This window comes from Bos javanicus, chromosome 21 (assembly GCF_032452875.1).
Source record: "Bos javanicus breed banteng chromosome 21, ARS-OSU_banteng_1.0, whole genome shotgun sequence".
Classification (NCBI taxonomy): Eukaryota; Metazoa; Chordata; class Mammalia; order Artiodactyla; family Bovidae; genus Bos; species Bos javanicus.
In genome coordinates, this window is record NC_083888.1 from 54,461,861 (window position 1) to 54,480,927 (window position 19,067).

The 19,067-nt window shown below is 46.4% G+C and overlaps 1 protein-coding gene across 1 annotated transcript in view; it reads right to left on the bottom strand.

Moving 5' to 3' along the window:
* The window catches only part of TGM5 (transglutaminase 5), a 34,446-nt gene extending 15,744 nt beyond the window's left edge, over positions 1–18,702 (bottom strand). Inside the window, exons 1-6 of the mRNA XM_061395019.1 lie at positions 18,080–18,702; positions 13,271–13,450; positions 12,897–13,142; positions 11,958–12,076; positions 8,395–8,523; positions 7,635–7,812 (exon numbers count right to left, since the gene is read on the bottom strand). Of these exons, the coding sequence (XP_061251003.1) occupies positions 7,635–7,812; positions 8,395–8,523; positions 11,958–12,076; positions 12,897–13,142; positions 13,271–13,450; positions 18,080–18,089 (862 nt within the window). The 5' untranslated portion in view covers positions 18,090–18,702. The remainder of the gene's footprint in view (positions 1–7,634; positions 7,813–8,394; positions 8,524–11,957; positions 12,077–12,896; positions 13,143–13,270; positions 13,451–18,079) is intronic.
* Between the last annotated feature and the right edge of the window lie 365 nt (positions 18,703–19,067).

Here is a 19,067-nt window from a genome sequence, read left to right on the forward strand (position 1 = left end):
GAGTGGGTTGCCATCCTCTTCTCCAGGGGATCTTCCAGACCCAGGGATTGAACCCAGGTCTCCCACATAGCATCAGATTCTTTACTGTCTGAGCCACCAGAAGCCTCACCTCTTTGAGAGGTGTGCTTAGTTGCTAAGTCGTGTCCAACTCTTGCGACCCCACAGACTGTAGCCTGCCAGGCTCCTCTGTCCATGGGATTCTCCAGGCAAGAATACTGGAGTGGGTGGCCATTTCCTTCTTGAGAGGTAAGGGCTCAGTAAAAACAATGAGATTAGAGTTACTGTATTGAAATGGAGATAGTGAGGCACATTATAGAGGTCACTATATAAGCGAGTGAGAAGAAATCTTAGATGACTTCTAACCCAGGGATGTTTGAAACTGTTTTCAGCAGAGGACTCCACATGAGAACCAGATCATAAGTGGGGATCCAACATATAAAAGATGGACACATGGGGTAGTTTGGGGTGACGAGAGGAGGGCCCAGCCCTAAGCTCACAGCCTCCTCATCTCCCAGGCTGTTTCCCACCACCCTCCTCTGTGGCTCCAGGCCCCGGACCCTCCTTTACAGAGGGTCCATAGGTCTGCCCAAGGCTCACTGCCCCCACCCCACGCCCTGCAGCTGTGGGCAGGAACAGACCAGGCACATCCCCAGGATGCCTGACTTTTCTTTTGTAAACAACTTTGCTGAGATATAATCCACATACCACAAATTTCACCCTTTTAAAGTGTACAATTCAGTGGTGTATGGTATATCCACAGGTTGTGTAACAATCTCCACATCTAATCCCAGATCATTTCATCACCTCTGAAAGGCCCTCCGTGCCTGCTAGCTGTCACTTCCCATTCTCCCACCCCTCCAGCCCTCGGCAACTGCGAAATGACTCTCTGTCTCTATAAATTTCCCTGTTCTGGGCATTTCACATATTTGGAATCATACAGTAGGTGACACCTGGCTTTGGGGAGAATTTTCAGGTCACAGAACATCACTGTTCCCTCTGTTCCTTTGTTACAGAGCAAGGCATCCAGGCTACTTCACAGACCTCAGGGCTGAGGGGCCTGGCCTTGTCACAGGGAGTGGATAGCCAGGACAGGAAATGCCTGATGACTGAGACAGAGAGCTGTGGAGCAGCCAGCCCTGAGCCCCGGAGGGAGGGAAGATCAAGGATTTCTCTGAAATTCCCAAAGTAACAGCCAACTAAATTGATGTCAAGGAACCATCTATCCAAAAAATTATAATCATATCTTTGATGCATGCAAAGTCTCTTTTTGTGTGTGATTTTTCTTTAGGAAGTTGAAGTCAGTATGCTGATGTTATTTTTTTTAATGCAATATGGGATTTCCTTGGTGGTCCAGCAGTTTCCACTGCCAGGAGTGTCGATTTGATCTCTGGTCAGGGAACTAAGATCCCGCAAGCTGCGTTTGGCAGCAAATATATATATATATATATATATATATATATATATATATATATATATATAAATACAGCGGTGAGAGAAGAGGCTCTTGAACAGATTCCAGTTTCAAAAAAAAAAAAGGAAACACAGGGAGGCAGAGCTGCAGAGGGGAGTATGCACATCTAATTAGATGAGTTCCATGGTCACCTTAAGCCTCAGTTTTCTCATCTGTAAAATGACAGTAATATCCACCTCCAGGTGTCTGTGAGCATCAGGAAGTGCCCAGCATGTGCCTTCAGCACAGGGGATGCTGATTAAATGGCAGCTGCTGACATCATTCATGCAGCAGTATAGTCTAGTGGTTAAAGCCACCATACCTGGATGTGGGACTAGTTTTGCCACTCAATTACCTCATCTGTAAAATGGAGATAATGATAGAACCTATCTCTGAAGGTCATTTGGGGAATCAAATAAGTTGATCCTAGTTAGAACTTACTGCCATCATGATAAATTAGTTTTAGGACATTTTCACCTCTGCAATAAGACCCCTGGGATGCCCATTTATCGTTAATCCCCACTTCCATTCCCCACCCCAGGCAACCACTAATCTGCTGTCTGTCTCTATAAATGTGCCTTTTTTGGACATTTTATATAAATGAAATCATTCAATAAGAAAAAAAAAAAAGAACTTACTGATTGTTCACTGTAGCCTGGCATTTTTCTAAGCACCCTCCATGTATGAACTCAGTCATTCCTTCCAATAACCTTATGAGGTAGGTACTATTAATTTCCCCATCATATGCCTGAGGAAACTGAGGCACAAGTTAAATGACTTGCCCAAGATCACTCAGTCACTTAATGGTAGTACTAGTATTTGAACTCAAGCGTCATCATTATTCTAGGCTGTCAAGGTTTTAGCACAATGCCTGGCACCAAGAAAGTCTCTAATAAATGTCAGCTACTGTGACTGTTAAAGAATAACAATAATCATTTTTAACAACATGTTTTGGCAACTGTATTGGGTTAAAGAGTCTGACTAAATCTTTGACATTTAGTGGAGGATTGAAGCTGGGTGTTACCCATCTTTGTAACCAAGATTGTTAGAAGCACAGTGCCTAACATAGGATAAGGACTCAAGAAGCGTTGCTGGATGAAATGATGAGTTCTCCAAACTGATGGACATATTTATCAATATACAGCATGGTGGCCCTGTCGGGGAGGGCTGGTGGTGTTGAGCTGCAGGTGAGCCAGCCACACTTGACCACCTTGGCCCAACCCTTTGCTTCCAGGGTCACTAAAGGGCCATGACACTCATAAAAACTTTAATTGGTCTGCTCTCATTGCATCATCTCCATTCACTCTCTCACCACCCAGTTCCAGACAACCACACCCAAACACCTCTCCCTCTGTACACATACCTTGCCCATTAGACTCTAGGCTTTTCCAATCCCAGGAAGACTCCCTCTCTGTCATATACAAGATTATTCCATTCTCTGCCTTGAGTCTTGTGCCTGCTCCTTGGATGACTCAGACATCCTAGCTCACCCTGATGTCTGTGACTCTGGGCATCAAAGCTGTCAAATTTCTGGCTTCTAACCCCTAGGCCAGGGGTCGTTGAAGGTCAGGAAGGGCGGCGGTGAGGAGATACCCATCGTCCAAGATAAGGAGCAGCAGCTGCACTTTGCTGGAGCAGCCATGAAGAGATACCCCACGCCCAAGGTAAGAGAAACCCAAGTAAGACGGTAGGTGTTGCAAGAGGACACCAGAGGGCAGACACACTGAAACCATACTCACAGAAAACTAGTCAATCTAATCACACTAGGACTACAGCCTTGTCTAAACCAATGAAACTAAGCCATGCCCGTGGAGCAACCCAAGACGGGCGGGTCATGGTGGAGAGATCTGACAGAATGTGGTCTGCTGGAGAAGGAAATGGCAAACCACTTTAGTATTCTTGCCTTGAGAACCCCATGAACAGTATGAAAAGGCAAAATGATAGGATACTGAAAGAGGAACTCCCCAGGTCAGTAGGTGCCCAATATGCTACTGGAGATCAGTGGAGAAATAACTCCGGAAAGAATGAAGAGATGGAGCCAAAGCAAAAACAATACCCAGCTGTGGATGTGACTGGTGGTAGAAGCAAGGTCCGATGCTGTAAAGAGCAATATTGCATAGGAACCTGGAATGTCAGGTCCATGAATCAAGGCAAATCGGAAGTGGTCAAACAAGAGATGGCAAGAGTGAACGTCGACATTCTAGGAATCAGCAAACTCAAATGGACTGGAATGGGTGAATTTAACTCAGACAACCATTATATCTACTACTGCGGGCAGGAATCCCTCAGAAGAAATGGAGTAGCCATCATGGTCAACAAGAGAGTCCATAATGCGGTACTTGGATGCAATCTCAAAAATGACAGAATGATCTCTGTTTGTTTCCAAGGCCAACCATTCAATATCACAGTAATACAAGTCTATGCCCCAACCAGTAACGCTGAAGAAGCTGAAGTTGAATGATTCTATGAAGACCTACAAGACCTTTTAGAACTAATACCCCCAAAAGATGTCCTTTTCATTATAGGGGACTAGAATGCAAAAGTAGGAAGTCAAGAAACACCTGGAGTAACAGGCAAATTTGGCCTGGAATACGGAATGAAGCAGGGCAAAGGCTAATAGAGTTTTGCCAAGAAAATGCACTGGTCATAGCAAACACCCTCTTCCAACAACACGAGAGAAGACTGTACACATGGACATCACCAGATGGTCAACACTGAAATCAGACTGATTATGTTCTTTGCAGCCAAAGATGGAAAAGCTCTATACAGTCAACAAAAACAAGACTGAGAGCTGACTGTGACTCAGATCATGAACTCCTTATTACCAAATTCAACTTAAATTGAAGAAAGTAGGGAAAACCACTAGACCATTCAGGTATGACCTAAATCAAATCCCTTATGATTATACAGTGGAACTGAGAAATAGATTTAAGGGCCTAGATCTGATAGACAGAGTGCCTGATGAACTACGGACGGAGGTTCATGACATTGTACAGGAGACAGGGATCAAGACCATCCCCAAGAAAAAGAAATGCAAAAGAGCAAAATGGCTGTCTGGGGAGGCCTTACAAATAGCTGTGAAAAGAAGAGAAGCAAAAAGCAAAGGAGAAAAGGAAAGATATAAACATCTGAATGCAGAGTTCCAAAGAATAGCAAGGAGAGATAAGAAAGCCTTCTTCAACGATCAATGCAAAGAAATAGAGGAAAACAACAGAATGGGAAAGACTAGAGATCTCTTCAAGAAAATTAGAGATACCAAGGGAACATTTCATGCAAAGATAGGCTCGATAAAGGACAGAAATGGTATGGACCTAACAGAAGCAGAAGATATTAAGAAGAGGTGGCAAGAATACACAGAAGATCTGTACAAAAAAGATCTTCACGGCCTAGATAATCATGATGATGTGATCACTCACCTAGAGCCAGACATCCTGGAATGTGAAGTCAAGTGGGCCTTAGAAAGCATCACTACGAACAAAGCTAGTGGAGGTGATGAAATTCCAGTGGAGCTATTTCAAATCTTGAAAGATGATGCTGTGAAAGTGCTGCACTCAATATGCCAGCAAATTTGGAAAACTCAGCAGTGGGCACAGGACTGGAAAAGTTCAGTTTTCATTCCAATCCCAAAGAAAGGCAATGCCAAAGAATGCTCAAACTACCGCACAATTGCACTCATCTCACACGCTAGTAAAGTAATGCTCAAAATTCTCCAAGCCAGGCTTCAGCAATACGTGAACTGTGAACTTCCTGATGTTCAAGCTGGTTTTAGAAAAGGCAGAGGAACCAGAGATCAAATTGCCAACATCCGCTGGATCATGGAAAAAGCAAGAGAGTTCCAGAAAAACATCTATTTCTGCTTTGTTGATATGCCAAAGCCTTTGACTGTGTGGATCACAATAAAATGTGGAAAATTCTGAAAGAGATGGGAATACCAGACCACCTGACCTGCCTCTTGAGAAATCTGTATGCAGGTCAGGAAGCAACAGTTAGAACTGGACATGGAACAACAGACTGGTTCCAAATAGGAAAAGGAGTACGTCAAGGCTGTATATTGTCACCCTGCTTATTTAACTTATATGCAGAGTACATCATGAGAAACGCTAGACTGGAAAAAACACAAGCTGGAATCAAGATTGCCAGGAGAAATATCAATAACCTCAGATATGCAGATGACACCACTCTTATGGCAGAAAGTGAAGAGGATCTAAAAAGCCTCTTGGTGAAAGTGAAAGTGGAGAGTGAAAAAGTTGGCCTAAAGCTCAACATTCAGAAAACGAAGATCATGGCATCTGGTCCCATCACTTCATGGGAAATAGATGGGGAAACAGTGGAAACAGTGTCAGACTTTATTTTTCTGGGCTCCAAAATCACTGCAGATGGTGACTGCAGCCATGAAATTAAAAGACGCTTACTCCTTGGAAAGAAAGTTATGACCAACCTAGATAGCATATTGAAAAGCAGAGACATTACTTTGCCAACAAAGGTCCGTCTAGTCAAGGCTATGGTTTTTCCTGCGGTCATATATGGATGTAAGAGTTGGACTGTGAAGAAGGCTGAGCGCCGAAGAATTGATGCTTTTGAACCGTGGTGTTGGAGAAGACTCTTGAGAGTCCCTTGGACTGCAAGGAGGTCCAACCAGTCCATTCTGAAGGAGATCAGCCCTAGGATTTCTTTGGAAGGAATGATGCTAAAGCTGAAACTCTAATACTTTGGTCACCTCATGCGAAGAGTTGACTCATTGGAAAAGACTCTGATGCTGGGAGGGATTGAGGGCAGGAGCAGAAGGGGACAACAGAGAATGAGATGGCTGGATGGCATCACTGACTCGATGGACGTGAGTCTGAGTGAACTCCAGGAGTTGGTGATGGACAGGGAGGCTTGGCGTGCTGGGATTCATGGGGTCGCAAAGAGTCGGACACAACTGAGCGACTGAACTGAACTGAACCCCTAGGCCATTAAGGCATCCAGTTCCAGATGCAGCTCAGCAGCTGCAGACTAGGAGTAGCTCAGCGCTACCCCTCTTGCCAACCCATGTGAAGGCAGAAACTTCCCGATGCCCCTGTGGACTGATGCCCCTGTGAACAGCAGGCTGACAGCCTGCTGCTTGGCAGCCTGGGGCTCTGTAGGCTTCCTCCAAGAGCCTGGTCCAGCACACACACACACCACACACATACTCACAGACTTTACCAGCCTTTGCATACAGGGAATTTCTACACAAAAGGCCTGAGCCCTCAATAAACACTAAGCTATGGGCAGATCTGGCCTTTCTGGATTGGCCTAGGGAGCCTTGTGAGTAAAAGTCATACCTGGCCTCTTTCCCCAGCCAACAGGAATAACCTCCTGATTGTGACTCAAGTTAGGTACACAGATAGCCTGCCAGGAGGCTGAGAGCTGGCCTAGACACTGGGGTAGTGAGAGGGCCGGAAGCAAGTTTGGACCTGGGTGAAGCAGAAATCCTCCTCCTGCCACCTCCAGTGTGTAATCATGTCCAGGTGTTTCCTCTCTAACACTCACCCTCCCCTTCCTTCTGCTTGCTCCTCTTGCCACCTGTAAACCAGTTTCCATTTGCTTTCTTTCCCGGTACATATTTTTAGACTTTTCTTCTATTAATGTAATATCTACTCCCTATCTGAAAAGCTGATCTCTCTTATTGTTCCCCCATCCCCTATGGGCTTGGTCAGGACTCCAAGTGCGCTGAACACGTGACACGTCCAGATTCAAGGTCATTGCGCTTCGGCTGCCATCTTGCTCTGGCCCCGTGCCCCCTGCCCGTGCTCAGTGGCACATTTCCCTCCCGTGAATACACCTTCAGCAAGCTCATTCTCCGTGCTCAGAAAGGACACTGACCAATTTATAAGTTTTCTAACGACTTGGTCTTTCACCTTCTTTCCTATTTGGGGCCTGGACAATTCCCAGCCAGGCTTTAGGGAGGATTCTGTTAGGTTGTCGAAGTTCAGAAGGGAAGGGCACCGCGTTCTGAGAAGTGTATAATGTCCACCTCAGAACTACCCTCTGAGATAAGCCAAGGTATGTGAAGCCTGAGGTCAGTGATGAGACATTCTGCTTCCTTGTAAATGTCCCTCGGTGGGAACTGTGTGAGATTTCTGGGACAGGAGCAGCTCAGAGGGCCGAGACATGAACCAGTGCCCTTTTTGTCTTTCCACGGGCCCTTTCCACTCCCTACCTGTGCATGTGACAGCAGCAAAGACCCAGCACTGCCCGTAACGCACTGGCTGGCAGCCCGTGGCATGCCACTGCTTCAGGATGGCCACGCTGCCCATCCACTCTGTGGGGTTGGTGCCATCTGAGTAATTCTCGCCCCAGTTTCCATTGAGCACCCCATTGTCATCGTTGCTGTTGATCTGCAGAGAAGCCATAAGTAGAAGCATTAGAAGCAGCCTTTTCCTCAACAAGTGGGTTCCCTTCTGGGCTCCTGGGCCTGAGATGCAGGAAGGTTTGATCTCATTTTAGCTGGGATCTTCCAGACCTTCTGGGGAAAGGGAGAGGGTGGGAAGCCAGCTATTCTGACTTGTGCACCACTGTTAATTACTATTCTGTTTCTACCCACCCTCTTGACCCCTCCACCCCCCATCCCTGCAAAGCCAGAGCTTGGCTCTAAGAGCATTTGAACATACTTCAGAGGTAAGGAAATTTAAACACAAGATTATTTCCCAAACCAGAGCTTCATTTAGCCTTTCCCAAAAATGCAATTTGTAATTAATAGAGGTGATGCTCATACCCAGCCGTTTCAGATCTCAGTTGAGAAAACCTATTACCCAGATTCTTCCATCAGTCTCATCAAAAGTGGCTTTGCCAGAGGGCTTCTGCCTCCTGACTCTTCATTCCTCAGCTGCAGTTGGCAACCGTGAGTGGGCAGAGCTCCCCTTCAGAGCCTCCTCCCTCCCTGGACACGCCCTGGGGGACAGAGCCAGACCCAAGCTCACCATGGCGGACACCACTCTGCTGATGTAGACCGGGCTGCCCCGTAGGGCACAGTCTGTGGCTGGGTCAATCTGGAAGTTCAGGCTCTTGTCTAGCAGCTCCAGACAGATGTCTATGATATTCTCTTCAAACTACGAGAGAAGACGCAAAGAGGCAAGGTGCCCAGGCTAGGCACACGTGGATATGAAAAGAAATGCATGACCCACCCCACCCAGTTCTCCAGTGGAGTGTGTTTGTGGAATATAAGCCCATTTGGAAGGAAACTGTCCGGCAGCACAGCCATGGACGGCCCTACAAGGTCTCAAAGCTCTGGGGTCACAGCTCACCTAGTTTGAAGTTCCTGCCTGTCAGATTCCTGGAGTTTTTTCCAGTGAGTCTGACTAGCTGAAAAAAATCTGTTTCTCCTTCTTGTCCCCTTTAATCCACACTCCCGGAGCCCCTGGGATGTTTCTTGCTAAAGCCACGTTGCCTCATCTTCCACCTCTACCTGCTGACCCAGCTCGTCATTGGCAGCTAGTGCTGAGACAATGGCACGGACTTGTCACCACACCCATGATTCAGTGAAGTTTTGGGTTGACTAATAGCATACGAGTTATGGAAAATTTTCACCAAGACAGGCTGACTCTTTGTCCTTCAGGCTTGGAATGAATGCCACTTCCTCCAAGTCTTTCCCTGAGCCGGAGCCTGGTTTCACTCCATAGCCCTGGCTATATCTCTTACCCATCAGATTCAATTACAACGAGATAGCCAGGGCCTGTCCTCCTGGCCTGACTGTATGCTGTGTCCCTCCAGTTCTTCTCACAGCTCTACCCCCCAGACCCGGCATCGTGCCCAGCACATAGTAGGGATGCTGTGCATCTTTGTTGAATGAGAGTAAATGAATACATAAACAGAATTAGAAGGCTTCTCTGATCCATCTTCCCCAGGGCACAGTTTGATTGGTTGACTTTTTTGCTTTAAAATATTGAGGTCCTATGGCCTGCAGGAGCAAAGCTCTAACCTCTTCAAGGCACGTAAGACCCTCCCTGATCTGCTCCTCTTCTACCTTCTGTGTGTGGGTTGTTTGTTTGTTTTTGCTCCAGCAACATCAGATTCCTTGTAACGCCTGTAGCAGGCCAACTCATTTCTCTCCTTTATGTCTGCTCAAGCTTCCCTCTGCCTGAGATAGTTCCCCCTTTCCCTTCACTTGGCTAACTCAGTTCCAGAATCTCCTCTCCCAGGAAGCTTCCCCAACACCCCCATGCCCAATCAAGTGCTCTTCTTCAAGGCTCCCAGAATACCCTGCACCTGGCACTCAATCTTGTATATCCCACTGCCTAATCAGTGACCTGCTTATGTGACTGAGTCCTCACTTCACTGTGGGCTCAGGGGCAATGTTTTATTCATTTTCATGCTTCTAGCATCTAGCCCCTTGCCTGGCACTGAGCAGATATTCGATATGCATTCACTGAAGAAGAGAGACAGAAAGGAAAAACCCAGGACTCAGGAAGCAGCATCTCCTCACTTCTGTTTCTCACAGATGACAGCCAACTCCTGTCCAGGGGCCCTCTGGGATCCCCATCTGCCCACGCTGAGTGAGGAGTTGGGGCTGTCAGCTGGGACCATTTGAGGCTTTCGTATCTTGTCTTGACCATAGCCACCCTGGGAGCCAACGTTGGGCCTGATGCCGCCTGTGCTAGAGTTCTCTTTGAGCAAGTCTGGGACAGGGACCCATATTAAACTGATACAAGCACCACAAGCCCCCGACAGAAGTTTGCAGCCGCCACCCCTTCTGAGCAGCCAGAGTGGCCCCTCCCCACCGACCCCCAGAGTGTTCTGGTGCAAGGGCTCAGCCTGGCTCTGGGCTTCCTGGAGCACCTGCTGTTGGCTGAGCTTTCAGCGGGAGGCAGGCTTTCAGTAACTCAGGCATTACAGAGCCTTGCAATTAGGATGGTGCTGTTTTTACAAACAAAAATCACGTGTTTTAGGATATGTGTAGAGAACAAAATATAGAGGAACACACACCTTGCTGGTGACTGTGCCTAGACAGACTTTCATATTCTAGACACCCATTTTTGTAATGTTTCATAAAGTTTTTTTAAGCAATTATATGTTACTTTAAAAAAAATTTTATACCAATTTTATTTTTTGTTTAAGTATGGTTGATTTGAGCGTTCCTCATAGCTCAGTGGGTAAAGAATCTGCCTGCAATACAGGAGCCCTGGAATCGATCCCCGGGTCAGGAAGGTCCCCTGGAGAAGGAAATGGCAACCCACTCCAGTATTCTTGCTTGGAGAATCCCATGGACAGAGGAGCCTGGTGGGCTGTAGTCAGTGGGGTGGCAAAGAGCTGGACATGACTTGGTTATTAAACTATCACCATATAGTTGATTTGCAATGCTGTGTTAATTTCAGGTATATAGCACAATAATTCATATATGTATGTAAACACATATATATTCTTTTTCAGAGTCTTTTCTCTTTTAAGTTGCAAATTAGGATTTTGAAATTAGAGTATACATACAACTATATATAAAATAGATCACCAACAAGGACCTACTATATAGCACAGGGGACTGTACTCAATATTTTGTAATAATCTATAAGGGAAAAGAATATATATTGCTGCTTTTTTTTTTTTTACTATACCACATGACATTGTGGGATCTTAGTTCCCTGACCAGAGATTGAACCCATACTCCCTCCAGTGAAAGTGTGGAGTCTTAACTAACCACTGGACCACCAGGGAGGTCCCTGTACTACTTTTATAATGAGAAAGGTATGTGATCAAAACAAATGACTGAAGAGGCGAGAGCAGTGGGGAGGAAGACACCCTGTGGCTCATCAGAGCTTCTTCTGGCTGAGATGTTCAGGGGACAGATTTTCTCCAGTGTGATAAAATGGATCTAGAGCCTGTCACTTGGGGTTATGAGGATGAAGGAAGCGTGGTAGCTGGGGCCCCACTGGAAAAGCAGCTAACAAACAAACATCCAGCAATCATGACCATTGTCACTGCTGTCCCTGCAGCTGCACCCTCTCAGTGGACTTCCTGGGTGGGTGCCTTCAGCTGTCCTTCCCCTTTAAGTCTTATTGTCCAAATCAGATGTGATCATCTAAGAACACCTTCCACCTTTCTACGGCTGCTCCCCTAGCTCCCTGGGATCACATCTCATATCTTGTTTGCTAAGTCACTTCAGTCGTGTCCAACTCTGTGTGACCCCATAGACGGCAGCCCACCAGGCTCCTCCGTCCCTGGGATTCTCCAGGCAAGAACACTGGAGTGGGTTGCCATTTCCTCCTCCAATGCATGAAAGTGAAAAGTGAAAGGGAAGTCGCTCAGTCATGTCCGACTCCTCGTGACCCCATGGACTGCAGCCCACCAGGCTCCTCTGTCCATGGGATTTTCCAGGCAAGAGTACTGGAGTGGGGTGCCATTGCCTTCTCCATATCTTGTTGGTGCCATTTAATTCCCACTTGTCAGCAGTTCTGGATGAATCTTGCATGAAGGGCACCCTCCCACCCGCTCCTGCTCCCCTCTCCCCAAGAGACCAGGGCCTGAATGGGCCATGAGCAAAGCTGAGACTCACTTGTCCGTAATTCCAGGGGCAGGGGCGGATCCAGTTCTTGTTCCCTTGATAGATGAAGCCATAATCATTCATGACATATTCCTGCCTCTGGGGTTCACTCTCCAGGTAGACAGCATCCTCTGGGAATCAAAGTGGGAGGATACAAGGCAGAAAAATCACGCCGTCCTTCCCGCTCTAGTCCCACTCCAGAAGGCCCAGGCCTATGGGACCTGAGCTCTGGGGAGAGGGCTGGGCGACTCCAAGAGGCTCATGAGTGAGAGGGAGACCCACCCCCACCACCCATCAACACCAGCCATACAGTCAATAGGAACAGAAGGTAGAAGCAAAAATAACCTTTGGTGGAATTTTTTGGTTTACAAAGCACCTTTACATCCTAGTCCCATTTCAAGGTTGAGGAAATAGGCTCAGGGTAATAAGTAACTTGTCCAAACCACACATAAGAGAGTGAAATGTGAACACAGAGCCCATATTGAGTGCATGCTTTTTCTGCTACACTCAACTCATCCTCTATGGAAATGAGCAAACTGGAGCCTAGGGGTTCCTCCCTCCCTCCCTCCCTCCCTACTTACCTTCCTTTCTTCATTTTACCCTGTACTTCATTTTACAAATTTTCAATGGAATGTACTTATTAAGTCTTATAATGGAAAAGCTCCAGTTAACTTTATAATGTATGATGAAGGTAGATGTTAATAGTGGTCAATAGTTGATTATAATAGTTTTCTTTTAAAGTAAAGATGACTTGGTTCATTATTTTAAAATTCTGAGTAAGTAAATACATAACAAGGCTTCTCTGCCCTGCTTGTTGGCGGTTGGGAGTGGATGCTGAGTGCATGGGATTGGAGAGGTTTGTGGTGGCTATGGAGAAGGGGTCTGGAAACTCTTGAGCCTCGCTGTCTATGGCACTGACACAGGGGCAGAGGTGAGGGCATCCCGCCTTACCTGGGCACCAGGGATTGAAGAGCAGGATGAACTCCCCGAGCTGGTAGGCTGTGACAGGCCCCTGTAGAGATTTGATGTGAACCTTCAAGAGGTACCGACCCACAGCTGCCATAGGAGGGGCACACAGGCTCACCTCCAGGGAATTGGCCCCAATGGTCTGCAGTGAGGCAATCCAGGGGCTGGAGCCAGGGTGACCTTCCAGGCTGAACACGGCTCGAGTCCCCTTGGACAGATCTGGCAGTGGTCCTAAGAAGGAAGCAGAGCTGAGGAACTCTGCAGTGACCTCCCAACCCCCGATAATTGTCCCCAACAGACACACACACACGCACACACACACACACGTGGGACCCCTGCAAGCCAGCTGGAGTCCTCACCAGTCTCAGTCACAAAGATGATGTTGTCCAGGCCTGGCTGGAAGGCCCGGTTCCTGAAGTACAGGGTGATGTTGAAGGCCTGGCCCCGGCGAACAAGGAGGCGACTGGAGCTGATCTCGTCTGTATGGTGCTGCACATTGTTCCAGGAGCTCTGGAGGTCGGTGAGGGCCACCTCCAGCCCTGTGATGGGACAGCGAGGGCAAACCAAAGAGCAGGGATGTGGGGTCTGGTCCAGTCTTGTCCACCACTTAGTAGTTGTGCAAACTTGGAAAAGAAACTGAACCTCTCTGAGCTCAGTTTCCAAGCAGGTAAAAGAGAATCTATGATACGAGCCTTGCAGGATTTGTGTGAGGATAAAATGGACTTCCCTTGTGGCTCAGACAGTGAAGGATCTGCCTGCAGTGTAGGAGACCAGGGTTCAATCTCTGGATTGGGAAGATCCCCTGGAGAAGGAAATGGCAACCCACTCCAGTATTCTTACCTGGAAAATCCCAGGGACAGAGGAGCCTCAAAGAGTCAGACACGACTGAGCAACTAACAGTAAATGAGGCTCCATGCATGCAAGTGTCTCTCCCTTACTTCTTTCCTCCCTACCTTCCCTGCTTCTGTGACCTTCTGTCTCTTTCTCCCATAAGGAGGCACATAGTTTTCTGCCCCTCTTTGACTCCTCTTGTAGGCCTGGCCAAATCTGACTGCTCTCTTCAGTCAGATGTCTCCAGCTTCACTCCTGCATTGACTTTCCTGGACTTCACAGTTTCCCTTGTCCCTGCACCAGTCTCCAGCTCTGAGAGCAAGTCCCTGGGGCAGCTGCCCCAGGTTAATTGTAGCTGCCCCAGGCTAGCTGCCATGTTTGAATTAATTTGCTAACTCTCTGACTACCACTAACTCTTTGTGACTTGGGAACTGAGAGCTGAGGATGGTCTCAGAAAGTCCCACTCCCAGTCTTCTGCAGCTTCCATTAAAACACAGACTGACTTCAGTGTTCTCCAAGTGTGCGTCCCCCAAAGGGCTCCACTTCTGACTCCTGCATGTTTGGCCATGTTTCGACCTCAGTCCCCAAGCACCTGGGCTCATAGCCCTTAAATCGCAGTTGACATCTTCTCAGTCTCTATCCATTCATGTGTCATAACTCCCTTCACTCCTTCCTTTAAAATATCAGTGGTGTTCATCTGTCCCTTCCCACATGAACACAATTCCAACCTCCTCACCTCACTACTAGTGACTATAACAGCCTCCATCAGGTCTGCATCCTGTTTCTCCACATCACCTGCCCCTTAACACATCACCAGATTCTCTCCCCTCAAGACAATTTGATCATTCTGTTGTCTATTTGCTTTAGAAGTCCTGAGAAACCCCCCAGGCTGCCATCCAAAAGACAGACTCTTAATGTGACACTCATGACCCTGCAGACCTGGCCGTAACTTATGCTTACCTTCTCACCTGTCACCCTTCCCAGCACAGGCCCTCTCCTCCAGCCAGTCTGTCCCCAAGCAAAGCTCTACCTGTCTGTGTATTTTGGTCCTACAAGAGCTACAACTCAGAATGTTTCCTCACTATAAAGAATTTGTATAACTCAATAATTTAAAAAAATAACTCAAATGAAAAATGGGCAACTGGTGTAAGCATTTCTCTAAAGAAGATACACAGAAGGCCAAAAAGCACATGAAAAGATCCTCAACAGATTTACTCATTCGAGAAATGCAAATGAGATAGCACTTCACGTCCATTAGGATAGCTATAATAAGAAAAACAGTGTTGGTGGTGGGGATGTGGAGAAATTGAAACCCTCATACGTTGCTGATAGGATTGTAAAATGGTGCTTCAACTTTGGAAAACAGTTCTCAAAATGTTAAATGTTCAGTTATTATATGACCTGACAATTCCTAGATATATATCCAAGATATGAAAAATGTATGTTCACATAAAACCTGTACATGAATGTTGATTGCAGCTTTATTCATAATAGCTCAAAACTGTAAACAGTCCAAATGTCCATCACCTGCTTAACAGATGAATGAAATATGCAGAGCCACATATGGAATAGTATTCAATCATATAAAAGGAAGGGTGAACACACTATAACATGGATAAAAGTTGAAAATACTATGCTAAGTGAAAGAAGCTAGACACAAAAGCCCACGTGTTGTATGATTCAGTTTATAGGAAATACGCAGAATAGGCAAATCCATAGACACAGAAGTAAGTTAGAGTTTGCTAGGGGCTGGGGATAGGGGAGAATAGAGTATAATTACTAGTAGGTATGGGGTTTCATTTTTGAGGTGATGAAAATGTTTTGAAACTAGTTAGTGGTGATGCTTGTAAAACTTTGTGAATTTTGTATAAAAAAAGCCAATAAATTATACACTTTAAATGGTGAGCTTTATGGTATGTGAATTATACCTCAGTAAGGCTATTATAAAACAAATATGAATCAAATTGACTGTACCAAAATACCCTGATAAATACTAAACTTTATCTTCTTAAACTTCTTTAAGTTCTTTTGATTACAGTTAATGTGCACCTTTCTCATAAAATAGTTGCTGTTTTATTACTGTTATTATAAAAGAAATGTAAGCATAAAGACTGGCGCATTGTAGATACACCAGCATTTACTAGGCTGAATAGACTTCTCTGTTTTTTTATATAATCCCCCAAACTTATTGTGTGTTTCAGATGCAACTACCACCTGTTGAGGGCCTGATTACATGTGCTAGGCCATGTTCTAGACAGTCTAGGCCAGTAACCTCATGGAATACTCTCCACAGCATTGAGGGATCAGTGTCGTCCATGCTTGAAGATGAGAAAAACAAGATGTAAGTAGGCTACATATCTTACCCAAGGTCAAACTCAGGGTAACTGGCCCACGCCCAGTGCTCTCACCATTACCCAACAGCTGCCACCCACTGCTGGCCTTCACTCATGTTCAGAAAGGACATCTGACCCACTGCCCCCTGGGAAAGCAACTGAGCTTTTTTCCAGAAAAAAAGAAGCTCACCCTTTTTAGAAACCAATTGCCTAGACAGGGATTGCTAACTGGCCCTGATTCAGGTTGTACACGAGACCCAAACTACTCAACAGCTGTGGCAGCATCTTCCTGACAGCCAACACTGGGGCCAGATCTCATCCTCTGGATGCGTCGTGGGTCAAGTCAATCTCTGCCTATAACACAGGGATTATTCTTCAGCCCAACCATCAGATATCCAAATAGGAGGTACATTTAATACTGGACATTTTTATTCTCTTTGATGGGAGGGGAGAATGGGGTGAAATGATCAGGGAGGTAGAAGGGAAATTGTAGGAAAACCTTTTAAAGTAATTGATCTCAAGATCTATCCTAGAGTAAAAGCTCTCACAGGAGCACAGAGAGGCACAGAAAAGAAAGTACACTGCAGCCTCGCTTGTGTACTTGAAAAATGGGAACAACCTAAATACCCACCAATGGAAGACTGGGTAAACAAATTACTTACAGCCATACTATGGAAATACTATAGAAAGTGGAAAATACTGGCGTAAATCTTGGTATTCAGAGGTATGGATAGAGGTCCAAGAGATACTGTTCAGTGAGTAAAAAACATCTAGCTGTAGAAAAATACGTGCAATATGATGATACCATGGATATGCCATGAAGAAGAAGAAGGAGCCATACAAGCTAATTCTATGCATTGCATTGAGCATATGTACATGAATGTGAATGTATAGACAGAAGACTAGTAGCAGTGGTTTCTCTAGAAATGAGGCTAGGTTGGAGTGGTAGTCAGGGGACTATAGGTTTATCTGTAATTATTGCTTTATTTTACTCAAACTGTGTGTTCATTATACAATATTTCTTGTATAATTAAAATTTATAAAAATTTAAAACTAAAATTTTAAACATAAAAATCATAAATGAAGAGGAAGCTATTACATTTGTAGAGCTTTTAGCTCATTCTTATACATGGTTTTGGGGCTTCCCTCATCAGCTCAGTTGGTAAAGAATCCACCTGCGATGCAGGAGACCCTGGTTTGATTCCTGGGTCAGGAAGATTCCCCTGGAGACGGGATAGGCTACCCATTCCAGTATTCTTGGGTTTCCCTTGTGGCTTAGCTGGTAAAGAATCCTCCTGCAATGCGGGAGACCTGGGTTCAATCCCTGGGTTGGGAAGATCCCCTGAAGAAGAGAAAGGCTACCGACTCCATTATTCTGGAGAATTCCATGAACTGTATAGTCCATGGGGTCACAAAGAGTCAGACTCGACTGAGTGACTTTCACTTTTCACTTTTATACATGTTTTTGACCAACCATTTAATCTTTGTAGCAGCTTTTTCTAGAGAGAGGGAGTTGATACAGAGAGAAAGGTAGTGGTGAGAACATGAGTCACAGACACTCTGAAGAGGAGGGAAAAGAGAAGAATGTAGTTTCAGAGAATTCTGGAGCTAGAAGACAATTTTAAGATGATCTGGTCCAAGTCCCCTCATTGGTCCTGCACGGGGTTTGGGAACTAGAGAAGTGACTTGTTCAGCATCAAGATCAGCTCTGGCAGAGAGGGTAAGAACCATGACCCCCTAATCCCTGGCCCTTCCCTGGCCCACTGGGATGTGGAAGCAGGCTTGCTGATGCTCAGCTGTTTAGCTGTTTACCTGCCAGCCTCTACCTGGTCTCCTGGTTCTCAGGCTACCGATGAATTCTGTTTGTTTCTGGAACTTCTCTTCTTTCTGCCTCCGTTCTTGACTTACTCATTCCTCCCTCTGAATCCACCCTTCCCTCGACTTCCTGCAGTCTCTCTCTCTTCCTCGGCCCTGAGCTCCAGCAGCCCCGTGGGCTTTGCGTACCTTCCGCCATGGTGCCTGCCTCTGGCTCCCAGGCTGCTCCACATAGAACAGCTGGACGGCCTGCAGTGTCAGGAAACTGGTCCTGGTGTGTCTGCTTCCCCTTCCATCCTCGAGACTCCAGCAGACACTGAAGGCGGGGAGGCTGCTGCACTGCCACCTGCTTACTGGGCAGATCACAACTGGTTTTCTCACTTGCCCTCAGGTTTCTCTTGGCAGTGTTGCTTGGCTGAGAGGAAATATGGAGCCCAATGAACTGTCAGGGCCTTGTGCCATGTGGGCCTTTGGTAAGCTCTTGGGCAGTGGGGCATTCCCTGGCGAGTACTGTGCTGTGACGGGGAAGCCGGGTGGGAGAGGTGGGCCGATAGGGCCTCTAGAGGGAGGGAGGAGGCCTGTGTCCCTGCAGGAAGGAATATCAGAGTCCCAAGACTATAGGTCACTATAGAGAACTCTCCAGACCAGAACTCTGCCTGGCACCTGAGCCCTCTCTTTTATCCTGAAGAGTCACTTTCCGGACATCGTGTGCAGACAGAACCCACTCTTGGTATGACATGTTGGTATTCTTTTTCTGGTGAAGATACTGTCTTGAGTGAGATCTGTCTGGTCCAAAGTGAAAGTGTTAGTCTCTCAGTCGTATCAGACTCTTGGCGACCCCATGGACTGTACCCCGTCAGGCTTCTCTGTCCATGGGATTTCCCAGGAAATAATACTGGAGTGCATTGCCGTTTCCTTCTCCATGTCTGGTCCAAGGTGAATTGCAAATAAAAACAGTAGAAGAAAACTTGGGAAGATTCATGGAGGAGTTTGGGAAATAAGAGGGTGAGAATGCCAGTGATGACCTTGATTTTAGTAAGACAAGTACAAGTCTTTGGAGGAAGAAAAACACAGATGGGAGAAGAGAAATGGAAGGAGCAGGGAAGGGCTTCTCATAGGGAGTGGGTGGGATACTCGAAGCCCCCTGCTCCCGCATCGGCCCTACATTTCCCCCTGC